Source organism: Mercenaria mercenaria, chromosome 15, assembly GCF_021730395.1.
Source record: "Mercenaria mercenaria strain notata chromosome 15, MADL_Memer_1, whole genome shotgun sequence".
In the NCBI taxonomy this organism is placed as follows: Eukaryota; Metazoa; Mollusca; class Bivalvia; order Venerida; family Veneridae; genus Mercenaria; species Mercenaria mercenaria.
This window is the reverse complement of record NC_069375.1, coordinates 72,026,184-72,044,860: the sequence shown is the minus strand read 5'-3', so window position 1 is coordinate 72,044,860 and position 18,677 is coordinate 72,026,184. Positions and strand designations below refer to the sequence as shown.

The 18,677-nt window shown below is 35.6% G+C and overlaps 2 protein-coding genes across 14 annotated transcripts in view; one reads left to right on the top strand and one right to left on the bottom strand.

Moving 5' to 3' along the window:
- The window catches only part of LOC123558577 (flotillin-1-like), a 70,558-nt gene extending 64,558 nt beyond the window's left edge, over positions 1–6,000 (top strand). For all 6 annotated transcript variants that reach the window (XM_045350481.2, XM_045350453.2, XM_045350458.2 and 3 more), the window contains exon 11: positions 3,062–6,000. In XM_045350481.2, coding sequence (XP_045206416.1) covers positions 3,062–3,091 — 30 coding nt within the window. In that variant the 3' untranslated portion in view covers positions 3,092–6,000. The remainder of the gene's footprint in view (positions 1–3,061) is intronic.
- Positions 6,001–9,084: 3,084 nt separating this feature from the next.
- LOC123558567 (breast cancer anti-estrogen resistance protein 3 homolog) overlaps positions 9,085–18,677 on the bottom strand; it is a 49,253-nt gene continuing 39,660 nt past the window's right edge. For 7 of the 8 annotated variants that reach the window (XM_053525679.1, XM_053525680.1, XM_053525681.1 and 4 more), the window contains exons 6-7: positions 17,916–18,084; positions 9,085–17,194 (exon numbers count right to left, since the gene is read on the bottom strand). In XM_053525679.1, coding sequence (XP_053381654.1) covers positions 16,694–17,194; positions 17,916–18,084 — 670 coding nt within the window. In that variant the 3' untranslated portion in view covers positions 9,085–16,693. The remainder of the gene's footprint in view (positions 17,195–17,915; positions 18,085–18,677) is intronic. The other variant, XR_008367505.1, reaches the window with a different exon arrangement.

The following is an 18,677-nucleotide window of genomic DNA, read 5'->3' as shown; positions in this document are numbered from 1 at the left end:
GCACTGGAAAAAACTTTGACCTTTATTTTGACCTAGTGACCTACTTTCACATTTTTGAAGGTACAGGCATCAAATTTGGACCATATGCATAGTTTCGTGTTTCAAAATGAAATTTGACATTGATTTTGACCTAGTGACCTACTTTCATATTTCTTAAGCTACAGCCTTCAAATTTGGACTACATGCATACACTTAAGGCCATAAGTTCTGCACGGTCCATAAAAAGTAAAATAAAATAAATTAACGTATCCGTTTTACCTGTATTTTAATTTGATACCCAAATGAATTAATTTTCACACAATAGTCCCAAATTTGAACAAAATTTATCCATAAAAAAAACAGTTTATGCAACTTTTGATAACACTACCACCAAAATCAGTTTATCACTTCAATTTCAAGTACATCTTAACTTAATCCCTGCTAATAACGGGTATGTCCACCGCCTGCATTGCATACGGCTGTACATCTTCTCATTGAAGAAACAAGTGTCTGCAAGAATCGCTGATCCAAAGCAGCCCATTCACGCTGGAGAAAATTCCTTAATTCCGCTGCATTATGGAGATTGTTGTCACGGAGTTTAAGCTTCAGGTCCGCCCAGACGTGCTCTATTGGGTTCAAGTCCAAGCTCATGGCAGGCCATGGATCAATAAAGTCGATTATTTTGACCCAAGAAATTTCTTGTCAACCTCGCTGAATGGGAAGGTGCATTATCTTGTTGTAGAACGAGTCCAGGATTCCGCCACATGTATGGGACGACAACAGGACGTTAAACTTCATCGACGAAACGCTGAGCTGTTAGGCCACGTCGTCTAGCTCCGGGGTTAACGTTATCTAAGAAAACCAAACGTGCTTTCCCATGGTACGTAAATCCAGCCCATACCATTGTACTTGGGCCACCGAAACGATCTCGTTCCATGACACAGGCGTCGGCGAATCTCTCATTACGACGTCGGTAAACGTGATGACGTCGGTCGTTGAAATCAACCTGAAATTTGCACTCGTCGGTAAAGAGGATGTGACGCCAACGTTGTAATGGCCATCTTTGATGACGTGTGGCAAAGTCATTACGATTCCGGCGGTGCCTAGGTGTCAAACGGGCGCCGCAATATGGACGTCTTGCACCTACTCCAACTTCCCGTAGACGACGTCGAATCGTACGCGCGCTCACATGACGACGGCTCCTGCCGTGTGTGATCCTAGCAGTATGAATAGGAACTTCAAAACGTCTTCGTAGATGAGTTAAAACTATCCACCTGTCCTGCTGACGTGTAGTTTCACGTGGACGTCCTGTACGTCGACGGTCGTTTACTCTCCTGGTAACGCCGTATCGTTGTCTTAGTCGACGAATGGTATGTTTGTGAACTCCAAAGTGTCTTGCAACTTGCGCCGCAGTGATCCCACCTTGCAACTGGCCTATAGCGCGCATACGTTCCTCATTTGAGAGTTTCATTGTGACGTTAATGTCAAGATAAATTAAAGATATGCACTTGCGAATGACGTGTCAGGTTTAGTCAAAGCAAGATAAGCATAAAAACTCAAAATTACATTGTGAATCTACACGTTATACATTGCACGTGAAATTCGTGCTCACCATGACCCCTCAACCGAGACATTGTCGCTTACTTGAATTTTTAGAATTATAATTTGTAGATTTGTGTAGAAATTAAAATAAAACCGGTTTTAGGACAATTGGTCAAAATTTGAAAAAGTTATTACACTTCTAAAACCCGTGCAGAACTTTTGGCCTTAGGTGTAGTTTTGTGTACCGAAAAAAACTTTGACCTTGACATTGACCTAGTGACCTACTTTCACATTTTTGAAGGTACAGGCTTCAAATTTGGACCACTTGCATAGTTTTGTATTCTGAAATAAAATTTTACCTTGATTTTGACCTAGTGACCTACTTTTACATTTCTCAAGCTACAGCCTTCAAATTTGGACCACATGCATAGTTTTGTGTACTGAAACAAACTTTGACCTTTACATTGACCTAGTGACCTACTTTCACATTTTTGAAGGTACAGGCTTCAAATTTTGACCACATGCATAGTTTTGTATTCCGAAGTAAAATTTGACCTGGATTTTGACCTAGTGACCTACTTTTACATTTCTCAGACTCAACCTTCAAATTTGGACCACTTGCATAGTTTTATGTACCGAAAGGAACTTTGACCTTAAGATTGACCTAGTGACCTACTTTCACATTTCTGTAGCTACAGGCTTCAAATTTAGGACCACATGCATAGTTTTGTATACCGAAACAAACTTTGACCTTGACATTGACCTAGTGACCTACTTTCACATTTTTGAAGGTACAGGCTTCAAATTTGGACCACATGCATAGATTTGTGTTGTGTACGGAAATGAAATTTGACCTTGAGCTAGTCAGTAAGTCTTGAAATTTGGAACACTCAAAAATGGCACATTGGTGGGCGCCAAGATCACTCTGTGATCTCTTGTTACGTATGCTTTAACACTTGTGTTACTGAAATTTCATACATTATGTTTTTTGGCTCAAGTAAAATTGAAACTATCTCTGTTAATAAATGTATGTAACACAAGGAACTGGGAAAATGGTATCACAAATTACATCACATACTTGGAAAAAATGAGGATGCATTGTAACTGAACAATATTTAAAAATGAGAATGTATTAGGAATATAATATTGACCCCTTGTAAAGAAATTAAAGAGTTATATATACTGTTATAAAATAAACGTATGTCCAATGCAGATTTAAAAAATGTCACTATAGTTCCATATTGATATAAACTGTTTTATTCCATTAATGCACTTACAATTAAATGAAAATTATTAATTGATATTTCTGCGGGTTTTTAATTAACAATAATTTTGCATGGTTCCAGTTAGATGTGTTGAACGCTCTGTACTGACAGAAAACATTTTGGTATTGGTTAGACACAAAATGAGTGTGAAGAAATTCAGTTAATATAAAAAAAACATTACTAGTGATTTAAAAATAGTTTTCCTTTATTTTTAGAATTATTCATGCTTTATGTAATGCTGTCTGTTAATTCTACAATGTCCTTCTGTTCTACAGAACATCAAAGCAACAGTGAGGCGACAGTAAACAGATTGGAAAATATGAAATATGACAGTGTTACAATGTGAAAAACAACTGGTGTAGAATGGAGAATGTTGGAAAGAATAGACTTGTCATCATTTTTTACACATTTCTTAAGACTTTTTTTTGTACTCAATACTCGATATTGTGTCATATACATGTATTTATAATAATAATATTCTTTCTGAATTTCGTGAAAGTGTTGTACAATCAAAATTTATTATAATTTCTTTTGGTATCCATGGAGATAAGATTATCTGATTACGACCTTTTTTGTTGACAGAGAGTGGTGTGAAATAGATTGATACTTCCTAGATTTGGAAAACTTGTTTTTAGACAGTTTCCTTTTAAATGAGCAAGAAGATTGAGGTCACAAGTGGTCAGCATTGTGTAAAGTACTTGAAGCCTGATTGTTTAAGTTTACTTAATGTCAGTGGTTAGGAAGGATTTCATTAATTTTTTAGTATTATAATATTATTTATATTGCATTTATTTTTAAAATACACATATTCAGATTTTTATCGTGTAATTGAAAATATGAACAAATACACATTTATCATGTATGTATGTATTTTTACTACACCTGTAATAAATTCTTGTGCACTAAAATCACACGGTGCCCTTATAAAAGATACTGCTTTACTGCAGCAAGTAATTAGATTGCATCAGAAAATGTAATTCTCGCACTAGTGTATGTTACAACATAGAGAGAACTTTCATGTACATAGTATTTTGTCAAATATACATTGCAAATTTGTCAGTAATTACTTAAATCGAAAAGTAGCAACCAGAAATACAATTATTGAATGATTCAGGGTACTGTTAGTCCGTCGATAAAGAAATATTGATCACGGAATCAGCTATAAAGATTTTCATACACTAATCAGAGACATCAAGTCGTAGAATAGCCGTAGCCAAGTTCACTGCAAAGTGATGTAAATACAATTTCTTTCTACCTCCTTTGTTTTTTTTTCTCTGAATTCATGACATGTAACTGTTGATAAAAGCATTAAATGAAATGGAAAACTTAAATGTGGAATATATATTGTCAATGAATGATCTGTTCAGATTTAGTATTGTTGAGATTTTTTGTTTGTCTGTCCGGCAGCTATTCTATTGCTCTGTTTATTTTATACTATGTAAAAAAAAACATTCTTTCACAGGGATTTTTTAAAAATGACTACGTCATTCAAATATACAAAAAGAAAAAACACATTGTAGACTAGTTTTCTGTTAAGCCAATGGTTTATGATATAAATTGTCAACTTCTGCAAATGTTTAAAAATTGTGGAACTAGAAAATTATGATACTATTGAATCTTCTTGTTCTAATATTAACTTATAACCTGAAACATGTTCATGTGGAAACTCAAATGATGCTCACATTAAAAAAAAAAACATGAAAAATAGCTTGCCATTGTTTTGACAGTAACATTAAAGATTTTTTCTGTGATTTACTCTGCTGTATTTATTTTATAAGCATGTATTATATTTTTATTTGTCACATTGATCACAGTGTTCTAGTTTTAAACAAAGGCCCTTTCAGAGATTGAGGATTTGCCTTTCATTTCTTTATTTAGATAGAATTTCAATTTTTTTTTTAAAGATTAACTGAAACCAAACATTAGAATAAGTTGGCCTAAAAATATTTACATGAAACATGAAACAAAGATGTTTGTTGAAAATGGTATTTCACTGTTTATATGCTTTAGGACCATTGGATTAATATTGAAACAGTATTTTCATTCTGGTGTTTGTTTTGTTTTTTTCTTCCTCAATTATTTTGCTTCTTTATATACAAGTTTTTAATTTTTACACCTTGTATATAATGACAAACTTTGATCCTGACTTGTCAAAGGAAAGAAATCCTGTCACCGGTATTTTGCTCAAAAGTTACATCAAAATGAAATGGCAAGCATATAGTAAATGTCAAATTTTCCAAAGTACAGTCTTCTTCATACATTAGCGCTGAGGTGTTGCTCAGGTTTTCACCAATGGTCACTAGTTTTGACTGGAAAAGATAATGGAACGTATTTGTGAGCAGCATCTAGGCTAGGACAGCAACATTGGACGTAAAATTTACCTATCTCCTAGTTGATGTAATGTGATATTTTTCACATTTTACCTGTTAAATATTTTATTGACGTCGACCGGGTTACTGGTAATTTACTTTGTTCATCATTTCAATTGAAAGATTGCTTTTTTGAAAAAAGGTTGTTTTTTTGTATTCATATGCAACGGTGTCACTTGACCGCATTTGTCCAAATTAAATGTCGTAAAAGTAAACAATTATTATGACAAAAGTTGATAAAAAAAAATGCAACTTTAGGTGGAAAATTCAAAAACCCTTAAAGTTTGTTATTTGAACCAAGACTTTGCCTTAAGGTTAGAAAATGAAAAAGACTGCATTACTTTGTTATTTATTACAATATGTAGTAGTGTTGCAATATGTAAATATTTATTTCTTGGCTTTACTCTAGTTGAGACTTGGTTTGATGAATCTGTGAATTGAGAAAAAGATACTTTCCCTGAGGTGCACAGTGTTTTGCTAGACAGCTGGTATACTGGTATATTATTTCTGGTAAGTTTAACCCTTACCATGCTGGACACGATGGATTCTGCTTTTGCGACCAGTGCAGATCATGATCAGTCTGAACATTCATGCAGTCTGACCCTGACCTGCCCTGTAGGCCATTCAGTGAGTATCTGTTTGGTATGCACCCCTATAAACAGTCAATGGTACTGTCCAGAATGAAAGATGGACAAGTTCATTATAGAAAGAGTGGCATGGTAAGGGTTAGAAATACATTCACAGAAAGGTGTCTCCACAGTAAAAGCATCTTTTTTAATGTCCTTGTATGAGTCATTCATTGTAATAATCCATGTTAGTGAATAATAAAGTATCTTGTACCAACATTACTGTTCTTTCTTTGATCAGCTTGCAGGCTGTCCAGCTTTTTAGCTCACCTGAGCCAAAGGCTCAGGGTGAGCTATTGTGATCGCTCACCGTCTGGCGTCCGGCTGTCTGTCCATCCACAATTTCCTTTAAATAATATCTCATAAACCACCAGCTCAGTTATGATGAAATTTTACAGGATTGATCCTTGAATGGTCCCCTTTCAAAATTGTTCAAAGAATTGAATTCCACACAGAACTCTGGTTACAATGGAAACCGAAAGGAAAAACAAAACTCTTGTCAAAAACTAATGCATAGAGCCTCGATATTTGGCTTGTGACATTGTCTAATGGTCCTGCATGAAGTTTGTTCAAATTATGCCACGGGGATGAAAGAGCCTAGGCTTTTGATATTTGGTATGTTGCATTGCCTAGTGGTCCTTTACCAAGATTATTCAAATTATGCTCCTGAGGTAAAAAGAAGCTTGTTTTGTTTTTATGCCCCCGGCATCTACTGATGCGGGAGGCATATAGTGATCGTCCTGTTTGTCCGTCTGTACGAGGTTAACCAAATGGGACTGTTTCGCCTAGCATCAATACCCCTTACTAGAATGACTTGATACTAATGCAGATGTAACCTGTGACCATTCCTCATCTTCAGACATCACCTGACCTCAGTTTGACCTTGACCTTGACCTCATTTTGGACTTTGGTTGCTTTATATGGGCCATTTCTTGGTTAACCAAATGGGACCGTTTCGTCTAGCATCAATACCCATTACTAGAATGACTTGATACTAGTGCAGATGTAACCTCTGACCATTCCTCATCTTCAGACATCCCCTGACCTCAGTTTGACCTTGAACTTGACCTCGTTTTGGACTAAGGTTGCTTTGTATCGACAAGGATGCCACCGGGGGCATCAAGCGTTTATTGAACGCAGCTTCTTTTTGAAGCTCGAGTTCAAGCAAGCAGTTAAACTCAGGTGAGCAATATAGGGTCATCATGGCCCTCTTGCTTCAATTTGCCTAACATTCCTAGAAAAAGAGAGCTGCTGTCGTGGGACAGCAATGCTCGACTATTCAACAGCCTTGTCTATTGAATGAATACAAGTCGAAAATGGGGCATAATTTTGTAAAAATGGGAAACAGGCTTATGGAACCTGCTTATCAGCTCATGACAGTGGACAAGTGTGTGAAGTTTCAATCCATTCCCATTAGTGGGTACTGAGATACCAGCTTACATATAAGAATTTAACCAAAAACTGCTACGTTGTAAAAGGGGCATAATTTTGAAACAAGAGCTGTCCGTAAGACAGCCAAGCTCGACTATTCGAAATATTGTAACAGAGGCAGGAAATTATTACCCAAAATGTTAAATATCAAAAGAGTTCTATGTTCGAAAGGGGACATAATTTGACCAAAATGCATATCAGAGTTATGAGTTATGGGACTTGATGCTATCAACTAGTTTCATAACCCCAAAGAAACGTGAAGTTTCAATTCCATATCTGCATTAGTTTTGGAGATAGTAACTTGCATGTAAAACTTTAACCAGAATTTTCTAAGTCCAAAAGGGGGCATAATTTGCTCAAAATACACATTAGAGTTATGGAACTTGACCAGTGAGGTTGGTAATTGATCTAGAAAAAGAATAAATAAGTTTCAAAGCTATATGCTTTTTGGTAATAGCTGTATGTACTTGCAACAAAACTTTAACCAGGATTTTTTAAGTCCAAAAGAGGGCATAATTTGCTCAAAATACTTGTCAGAGTTATGGGACATGATTCTATCAACTAGTTTTATAACCCCGAAGACACATGAGAAGTTTCAATTCAATATCGGCATTAGTTTTGGAGATAGTAACTTGCATGTAAAACTTCAACCAGGATTTTCTAAGTCCAAAAGGGGGCATAATTTGCCAAAAAAACATGTCAGAGTTATGGGACTTGACCAAGTGAGGTAGGTCATTGATCTAGAAAAAGAAAAAATAAGTTTCAAATCTATATGCCTTTTATTAATAGCTGTATGTACTTGCATGCAAAACTTTAACCAGAATTTTTGGCCAAAATGAAGGTCAGAGTTATGGGACTTGGTGCTATCAACTAGTTTTATAACCCCAAAGAAACGTGAAGTTTCAATTCAATATCTGCATTAGTTTTGGAGATAGTGACTTGCATGTAAAACTTTAACCAGAATTTTCTAAGTCCAAAAGGGGGCATAATTTGCTCAAAATACAGGTTAGAGTTATGGAACTTGACCCAGTGAGGTTGGTAATTGACCTAGAAAAAGAATAAATAAGTTTCAAAGCTATATGCCTTTAAATGATAGCTGTATGTACTTGCATGCAAAAACTTAACCAAGGGGTGACGCCAACACTGACGCCAGGGTGAGTAGAATAGCTAGACTATTCTCCAAATAGTCTAGCTAAAAATGCAAAGTAGAGTTACTGAACCTTTGCACTGCATGTCATAAGTGTGTGAAGTTTCAATCCATTCCCATTAGTGGTTACTGAGATACCAGCTTACACACAAAAACTTAACCAAATTTGGACGCTGACGCATGGGCGAGTCCAATAGCTCTACTGTTCTTTGGATAGTCGAACTAAACGAAAAATCAAAGGGAATTCCAAAAACTTTTCCTCCTTAAAATCCTTTTAATATAAAATTGGAGTTTGCAAGGTACTCCATGTTCATTATGTTTTGATGTAATTTATTGAGTGCAAGCAGTTTTATCCACTTTACTGACAAGTGACCAATAGTTCCATGGGTTCAGTCTGTTATTGACTGTGTGACTGGACGACAAGAGCTGTGAATTCTTAAGGAAGAAAATATGTGGACAGATAATGGAATTAGTGTTCCTTATTAACAGTATCAGTTTTGAGAACTTATGAGATAAATCTTTGGCGGAGGATCAGTGGCCAGACACATGGCTGGTATGGCTTGGTATGACAAGTTTCTGATCTATTACATGGATAGTAGGAAAACAGTTGCATTATTAAATAGACTATACTCTATGGGACACATGGAGTTCTTCCATCAAACCGACCATGCAGCCTAGAATTACCTGCACTGGAACTGTATGTAAAATCACAAAACAACAAGTGCTAGTGGATTAATATCTTTTACTTTCTTTATAACAGCAGTAACATGTATTGTAAAATAAGACGATTCATGCAATATCAAATCATTCTCAAATTTTTCAGTAATAATTGCAATTAAACTTTCCTTGTGAAAAAAAATTCACATGTCTGTTATTCCTAGTGTTAAACTTTTACATTTCCAGTGAATCTCTTGTGTAGCAAATCACTCCACTTAGAAAAATTAAACTGTGGTCCCTTTCTGCTGTAAGATCAAGTCTAAATGACCTTTCTTTTGGACCTAATGATAAAGACGAGTCTTGTCTTCAAATACTAAGATATTTTAACAATAACCACACCAGTAATATTTTATTCTTTTAAAGCCTTTTATTCGACGTAACAACATTGCTCTATAATCAGTCTTGGGCCACCGTGGCTGAGTGGTTATGGTCACTGACTTTAAATCACTTGCTCCACACCTCTTTGGCTTACAGCCTCACTGTGGGGATACAGTCTCACTGTGGGCATACAGCCTCACTGTGGGGATACAGCCTCACTGTGGGGATACAGTCTCACTGTGGGGATACAGCCTCACTGTGGGGATACAGTCTCACTGTGGGGATACAGCCTCACTGTGGGGATACAGCCTCACTGTGGGGATACAGTCTCACTGTGGGCATACAGCCTCACTGTGGGGATACAGTCTCACTGTGGGGATACAGCCTCACTGTGGGGATACAGTCTCACTGTGGGGATACAGTCTCACTGTGGGGATACAGCCTCACTGTGGGCATACAGTCTCACTGTGGGCATACAGCCTCACTGTGGGCATACAGCCTCACTGTGGGCATACAGCCTCACTGTGGGGATACAGCCTCACTGTGGGCATACAGCCTCACTGTGGGCATACAGTCTCACTGTGGGCATACAGTCTCACTGTGGGCATACAGCCTCACTGTGGGCATAGAATTCTTTATGTAGAAAGTCATCAAGCTGGATTACAGAAGGTTGGAAGATGCAACTGGGGGTCTTCCTCCACCATCATAGCTGGAAATACATTTATAAATAAGAAAGGCCGACTGTAGCTCCCTGCATTGTGTGGTAAGATAATTAAAACAATGTGAAGTGCCAACAAAAAGGAATTGTGGTACCTAAACTTTATATCAAAATAATCACAAATTTCACAAAAACCCTAATACACGTTTACTACATAGCTCTTTGATAGGCATAAGAAACTACACGCCAGACGTAATCTGCACTTTTTGTAGTTATTACTCAATATTGGGCAAGATAAATATTTTGGACTGTCGCCAATCGACGTTATACATCATAAATTTCTCAAGTTTTTCCTTCTTGGATAAGTTAGGCAAGATCCAACAGATATACAGTCAAAATGTATGAAACATGAAGTCAAGGAAGGCCAATCTGCTTAATGGAGATAGCTGTATGAAACTGAAACAAAAAGTTAATTTGTGAAATTGGCCGACTGGCTGCTTAAACGAAGTTGAAATTTGAACAAAAAGTTTATTGTGGAAGACAATTGTCTGGCTGCTTATAAAATCCAGGTGGCTGCTTAAACTAAGTTGAAATTTGAACAAAAAACTGGCCGACTGGCTGCTTAAAAGAAATCAAAATTTGAACAAAAAGTTTACTGTGAAAGTCAATTAACTGGCTGCTTACAAGCCAGGTGGCTGCATAAAAGAATTTAAAAATGGACAAAAAAGTTAACTGTGGAAGAGAACTGACTGGCAGCATAAGCCAGGTGGCTGCGTAATACAGACTGCTGCTGAGACAGGTTCAACTGTGACCACTCAGACTTTTGTTTTATACTGAAGCAGACTTAATTTATCAATAAAACGTTTTAGGCCTAAAAAAAATTCTTTGTTTCCGGTAACATGCTCAAAAAAATTAGGGTAGGCAGGTCAGAATTTTTGTTTTTTTGATTTTTTTTTTTAAGGGAGACTTTTTGGAAATTATTTTTGTGTCAAAAAATTAATACAAATAAGGCTGTTATGCCTTTAGAGCATCAGAAAGTTGATTTCTAACATCACTGACCATGTTTAAAGCATAACAAGAGCTGTCGGATGACAGCGCGCTCGACTATTCGAAGAATTGATTGAAGAATGGGGTCAAAATATTTCCATAGATTTTCAGACTAAAAAAAATGGATTAAACAAAAAATGTTCCTGTATTTGTGGATTTCGATTAGTCTTGCACTAAATGGCAATGTGTGACCATGATGGCAAATATGTTAAGTTATATGTTAGGCAAAACATGGACTTATATGAAAAATTTAACTTATCTCCAAGTCCAAAAGGGGCCATAATTCAGTCAAAATAGTTGACAGAGTTATGTACTCTTGCCTACAGATGGAAATCATGTTGATAAACTAGTGTTAAAAGTTTCAAAGCCACAGTTCAAATAGTTTTGACAAAACGCTGACTTGTAAGAAAAACTGAACAAATTTGAAAGTCCAAAAAGGGCCATAATTCAGTCAAAATAGTTGTCAGAGTTATGTACTCTTGCCTAGAGATGGAAATCATAATGATAAACAAGTGTTTAAAGTTTAAAAGACATATGTCAAATAGTCTTGACAAAACATGGACATATACAAAACAGAACCAGTTTCCAAGTTCAAAAAGGGCCATAATTCAGCCAAAAAAGAGGAGAGAGTTACGTACTCCTGCCTATTGATAGAGACTATTATACTGAACAAGATATAAAAGTTTCAAAGCCATATGTCAAACACTTTACACAAAATATAAACTGGTACGAAAAACTTAACCAAGATTTCTAAGTCAAAAGGGGCCATAATTAAGTCAAAATGCTTGATGGAGTTATGTACTCTTGCCTACAACTGGATATTGTGATGGTAAACAAGTGTTGAAAGTTTCAAAGCTTTATCTCAAAAGACTTTGTCAAAATGTGGACTGGTACGAAAAACTTAACCAAGATTTCTAAGTCAAAAAGGGGCCATAATTCAGTCAAAATGCTTGATGGAGTTATGTACTCTTGCCTACAACTGGACATGGTGATGGTAAACAAGTGTTGAAAGTTTCAAAGCTTTATCTCAAAAGACTTTGTCAAAATATGAACTGGTACGAAAAACTTAACCAAGATTTCTAAGTCAAAAGGGGCCATAATTCAGTCAAAATGCTTGACAGAGTTATGTACTCTTGCCTATAACTGGACATGGTGATGGTAAACAAGTGTTGAAAGTTTCAAAGCTTTATCTCAAAAGACTTTGTCAAAATATGAACTGGTACGAAAAACTTAACCAAGATTTCTAAGTCAAAAGGGGCCATAATTCAGTCAAAATGCTTGACAGAGTTATGTACTCTTGCCTATAACTGGACATGGTGATGGTAAACAAGTGTTGAAAGTTTCAAAGCTTTATCTCAAAAGACTTTGTCAAAATGTGGACTGGTACGAAAAACTTAACCAGGGTGTGACGCCGACGCCAATGCAGACGCCGACACCGTGGTGAGTAGGATAGCTCTACTTATTCTTCGAATAGTCGAGCTAAAAAGTGCAGTTCTGCAACTTTTTGTTAAAAAGATAAAAAAAAAAATTCTCCAACGTACCAAAAACATTTAGGCTCGGGCCAAAAGTTTAGGGTAGGTCGGGATACCGGAAACAAACATTTTTTTATTTTTTTTTACGCATTAACGATCTACCACTAAGGAGTCCTGATTGGTTAGAAAGCAGAAGCAATATAACCTTTATGTTACAGAAATACAAACACTGAAATAAATATGACAGTTTATATTGCAGCTCCTCACAAAGACATTATGCTCAATATATTGCAGAAATAGCAAATAAACTTTAATACATGTACTCTAGTATTTACATCCACTTGAAATCTGATGTCATTCACAATAAAAACATGAAATGGAGTTGCATCGCTTGGAGAAAACTCATGAAGAAAACTTTGAAAATCAGACAAAATACTTTTGAAAGCTAAAACTTCTGGCACTTAAGATCAAAACAGAATTGACACGACAATGTTATAGTTTACTGAATTAAAAGACATTCTTAAAGGTCCATTACTAAGAGAAAGTGAGTTGGCAATTTTTTTCATAGCCAGTGCATAGACTTCTGCAAGACACTAAATAATGAAGATTGGAAGGTCAAAATTTACAGAAGGTCTTTGGAACTCAAAGAAATGTATGTGTATTATGTTGAAATTTCAATGAATCGACAGAATGACCCCCCAGGTCTTCTTAACTTTCTTCATACTTCATAGAAAAATAATTGTACATATACTGCGATTTATTTCTAATTTCTACATACCAACTTTCATTTTCCAATAAAATGAAATAGTTTCTGTGCTTTTAAAAGAAATTAAGATGTTCACTTTCCTTAGTATTGGACCTTTAACAAAAATATTGGGAGGGAATTACAATGTAAGAAAATATACCCATCCAAACACACAAAAATACCATTTAATTCATACTTAAGTTCCTAAACAAACACAAGTATTTGTTAGTAAACAGATCCTGTTAAACACAAGCTAAAAATTTCATTAAGTCCAGTAGACTGGCTACTAAAAAAAAACAAGAAAATGTTTGCACCACAAAATCATAAATGAAAGTACATGGTCGGTTCCTTCGTACAAAAGTAATCCAGTATTTGTTGGGTTTTTTTTTTAATTTTTTGGTTGCCAGGCACATCATGTATGAATGTATACAAGGTTTATGCTTTGAATTCATACAGGTTGTGCCTGGCATCCCCCCCCCACACCCCACCAAAAAGAAAAAAAAAGTTTTAGAAACATGGCATTTAATGTTAGTTTTACAGATGCAAGAATTATTAGCATTTAACATATAGGTATTGTAAAATGTGACAACTCATTTAACTATTTTTGATGCTTGTTAGTGAAAAGGGCCATAACTGTGGATATCATAAAAGAAATAAAAATAGTGTAATTAGTACTGTCAAGTAACAGACATAAACTTGGACATTTAAGAACTTCTAGAAATGAGCACTTACTAAGTTAGTGTAAGTGAACTGAAAATTTGTTGAAAAAGAGTTAAGGTTTAGCAGTATATCACAAAACAACAGATTTTTTTAGTAAATGAACAGCATCTTGACACACAACTTATCTGACCAATATATGTTTTACTGTTCTGTCCCACAGAGTTGGATACTTAAAATATTCTTAATGAATTGTCCCCCTTTAAATAAGAATGCAATTTGTAAAGAAATAAATGTAAACAATTGTCAAAACGATGTTTACCTAGTTATGTAAAGTTTAAACACTCGCATGATGTTGCAAATGCATCAAAACGAAGACATGTAACAGCTTTTAAAAATGGTGAGTTTTTAAAGCCACTGAACTGTCCAGAAGTGTGGCCCCTTCATGCAGTTCCTTTCCGGAATTCAATAAATATAGCAGTTAACTGACAATGGTTTTGTAGAATAATATAAATATTTTATATGCTGTTAAATTTTCAAGTAAAACAATGCTTTCTTTCTATGATTTGATGACGTTCGAAACATGGACCTATACCTTAAACCCGAACATGATTATACACACACACACCAACCTTTCAAACTTCAGTAAAAAAAGCCTTAAGTCATAGAATTCTGGTTCCACAGATATAGTTAATAACAAATTTAAACATAAGAACTTACTTTAAAACACAGGAGTTTCATGTGAATATAAATATTACCAGTAAATAAGAATGCAATATTTAATTTTCTATCTGGAATGTTTGGAAGCTGATATCTTGAGTAAAATAAAGACATTAAATATCATTATGCTATTAACAATGCACAACTGCAGACAAAAAACATTTACATAAAAAACAATCCTATGAGATTCAAGTATTTTTGGTCACAAGTGTCCGGATTATCAGGATACCAGTATAACAAGAGCTGTCACAGGAGACAGCATGCTTGACTATTTTGATGCTGGATAGTGAAACTGGGCATATATGAGGAAGCTGGGGCTGTGTTTAATGAATAAAAGGGGCATAATTCACAAAATATTGGTGCAAGAGTTATCACCTTGGGTCATATAATGTGGGTGATGATGTGAAACAACTACTTCAAGTTTGAATCAAATCCATTTAGTAATAACTAAGATGTAGCGAAAATGCATCAAACTTAACGTTAAATTCTAGGTAAAATGGGGCATAATTCATGAAAAATTATGCACCTTGTGTCATATGGTGTGGGCGATAAGGTGGAACAACCATTTTAAGCTTGAATCAAATCCATTTATTAACAAGAGCTGTCCGTAAGACAGCGCGGTCGACTTTTCTCAGTGCTTGACTCTGAATTAGAGCTTTGCCAGTAAAAAAAATTCCAAGTTAAAAAGGGACATAACTCTGTCAAAATTCAAACAGAGTTATGGGGATTGTGTCTCCTGGTGTAGACTTTGATAGTAAATAACTATTTTGAGTTTCAAGTCAAAAGCTTTAATAGTAACAGAGATATTTGACTTTATAAAAAATTTTAACAAAAAATTCTAAGTTAAAAAGGCGCATAATTCTGTTAAATTTCAAATCAGAGTTATGGGAATTGTTTCTTCTGGTGTAGACTTTGATAGTTAATAACTACTTTAAGTTTCAAGTCAATAGCTTTGATAGTAACAGAGATATTTAACTTTATCAAAAACTTTAACCAACGGCGACGGCGATGCCGACACCGACACCGCGGCGAGTACAATAGCTCTACTTTTTCTTCAAAAAGTCCAGCTAATAACTGTGATGGAGTGAAAGTGCATCAAAACTTTAACCTGAAATTCTATTTAAAAGTGGGGGATAATTCATTAAATTTGATGCCAGAGTTATTGACCTTGCGTCATATGATGTGGGAGATGATGCAGAACAACTACTTTCATTCTGATTCAAATCCATTTACCTCAGTAATAACTGAGATAGAGTGAAAGTGCATCAAAACTTTAACCTGAAATTCTAAGTAAAAATGAAATATTGGTGTGAGAGTTATGACCCTTGTGCCAGATGATGTGGGTGATGATGAAGAATAACTATTTTAAAGTTTGAAGCAAATCCATCAAGTAATTACAGAGATAAGGTGAAAAGGAGAAAGTGTAAAAAAAAACTTTAACCTGGGTGGGGACACAGAAAGACCCTGACATTGGGGCGAGTAGGATAGCTCTCCATATATTTCGTATAGTCGAGCTAAAAATGTAGTCTTGTCATTGGTTGATTTCATATTTGTCCATGAAGAAACAACCAATGAGATGATGGAGTTCTGAGACTGGTTCCCAGTTTTCAAAGCTTGGACCCTTGATTGGTATGTATCCATAGAACATAAGAAAACGGAAAATACCATATTTTCCCTAATTAACGTCCTTCCCCTATTAAGAACACCACCTCTTTTTCCAAATATATATATACTGATTTAGGTCAGAACAAAACCTTCAGTACGGTTGTGCTATAGCTGTAAAAATCCTTGATCATAGGTTGCATTTACTGCTTATATTGGCTTAAACATGTTAAAAACATCCCATTTCTATGGCCTTAATAAATGCCCCCTACTGCAAAAAGCTATGCCCCTGGGGGAATTTGTAAGAGAATATACGGTAAAAAGCAAAATACAGGATTGCAAAATAGTAAACAATAATTTTGGCACATTTGGTATCAACGTCAACAGTGAAGCAGTATTCAAACTGCTGTACCATCATCACCTTCTTTCTCAATTTTCTCAGAATAAGCTGTTAACAACATGTTAAATTTATTGTGTCTTTCGCTTCTTGCCACTCCAGCTCCCTTGAATCCCCACAAAAATCGGAGATGAAATTCTGTCTGAAACACTTCCATTTTTTCCTGGTCCTGTTCTAAATCTTTAGTTAAAGCATTTCCTGTTACTCTGTAAACCCCACATTGCGCAGTCACAACTCTAGCTAGATCTAAATGAATCAACATAGTGTCAAGACCATTGTTAATGTCTGAGCTCTCCCAAGGGAAGTAACTCTCATCATCTAATGTCCGCTCAAGCAATTGCACTATGGGATTGATACCAGGTATACAGATATCCTGTACAGGAAGTGAACCACTCCCATCATGCAGTGTACGGAAGGCAGATTTCAGCTTGGTATCAAACAAGAAGGCACTACCTGTATGACTCTGCCTCAACACCATCCAAGTATCTCGTAATCTCTGAATCTGAAAACACAGCATAAATAATACATATTTAAATATTTTACATGCTGGAAGCAGACACCAGTGGATCTACTAAGACAAGCTATTTTCACAGAGTATGACAAATTCCACAGAAAAAAAAAATCCCTTCAAGTATCTGAAAACCATACTAGGTCTTTCAGGCATTCAAAATAAGGATCAGTTTACTGTCTAATTCATTTTAACACAAACTGATATCAACGTTTTTTATGGAAGTCTTAATCCATAAACTGGGTATACTTGCACATCTGTAGCTTTTTAACTAGAATCACTGTAAGATAATGAATGTAAGCATCTCGTTTAAATATAACTGAAAATGATAAAATACTGTTATTATAACAGTAGCTTTATCCGTCACCTTGTTTTTGCCTTGAGTAAATTTTGTCAAGCCTAATTCATAAGAGATGCCAACTTATAAATTTTATCATATAACCAATATGACTTGTGGATCAATTGTTTGTGCTATTAACTGGTCTACAGTTACAAACTCCATTTTGCTGGACTAAAGTCAAAACTTGAAGAAAATCTATTTCTGAAGTCATGTAATACTTAACCCTTTGCAGTCAATCATCATCACTACTGCCCCTGGTCCTTTGGGCCTCAGGCAATAGTTACGACTATTGGCCTGTAAGCCAGTAAGTAAGTGTATACCGGTAGTAATCTTTACAAATCATATTGTAGATAGAACCTTATATCTATATCATACCTGTTCTGACATCAATCCTTCCATGACATTTTCAAACCCAAATAGATTTCCCAGAGTTCCTTTGGTTTCCATAGCAATCTGTATCCACTGACTCAACATGCTGGCACGATCAATGACCTTGGGGCAGGTTAATATCATCACCATTACAAATGCTTTTAGGCTGTATATTCTTAAATGCAAACATATTTTTTTCTTTTAAAATCTTTAGTAAGAGGAAAGAAAATAGCATGTTTACTTCATACTAAATCATCCACTAAACTGAACAAGAGGGCCATGAAGGCCCTGTATCGCTCATCTGATCTATTGACCTAAAGATCATCAAGATTAACATTCTGACCAAGTTTCATTAAGATATGTTCATAAATGTTGCCTCTAAAGTGGTAACTAGCTTTTCCTTTGATTTCACCTGGTGACCTAGTTTCTGACCCCACATGACCCAGATTTAAACTTGACCTAAAGATCATCAAGATTAACATTCTGACTAAGTTTAATTAAGATACAGTCATAAATGTGGCCTCTAGAGTGTTTACAAACTATTCTTTTGATTTGACCTAGTTACCTAGTTTTTGCCTCCACCCGACCAGGATCTGAACTTGACCTATATATCATCAAGATTACATTCTGATCAAGTTTCATTTAGATATGGTCATAAATGTGGCCTCTACAGTGTTAACCAGCTTTCCCTTTGTTTTGACCTGGTGACCTAGTTTTTGATCCTAAATGACCAAGATTCAAACTGGACCCTGAGATCATCTAAATTAA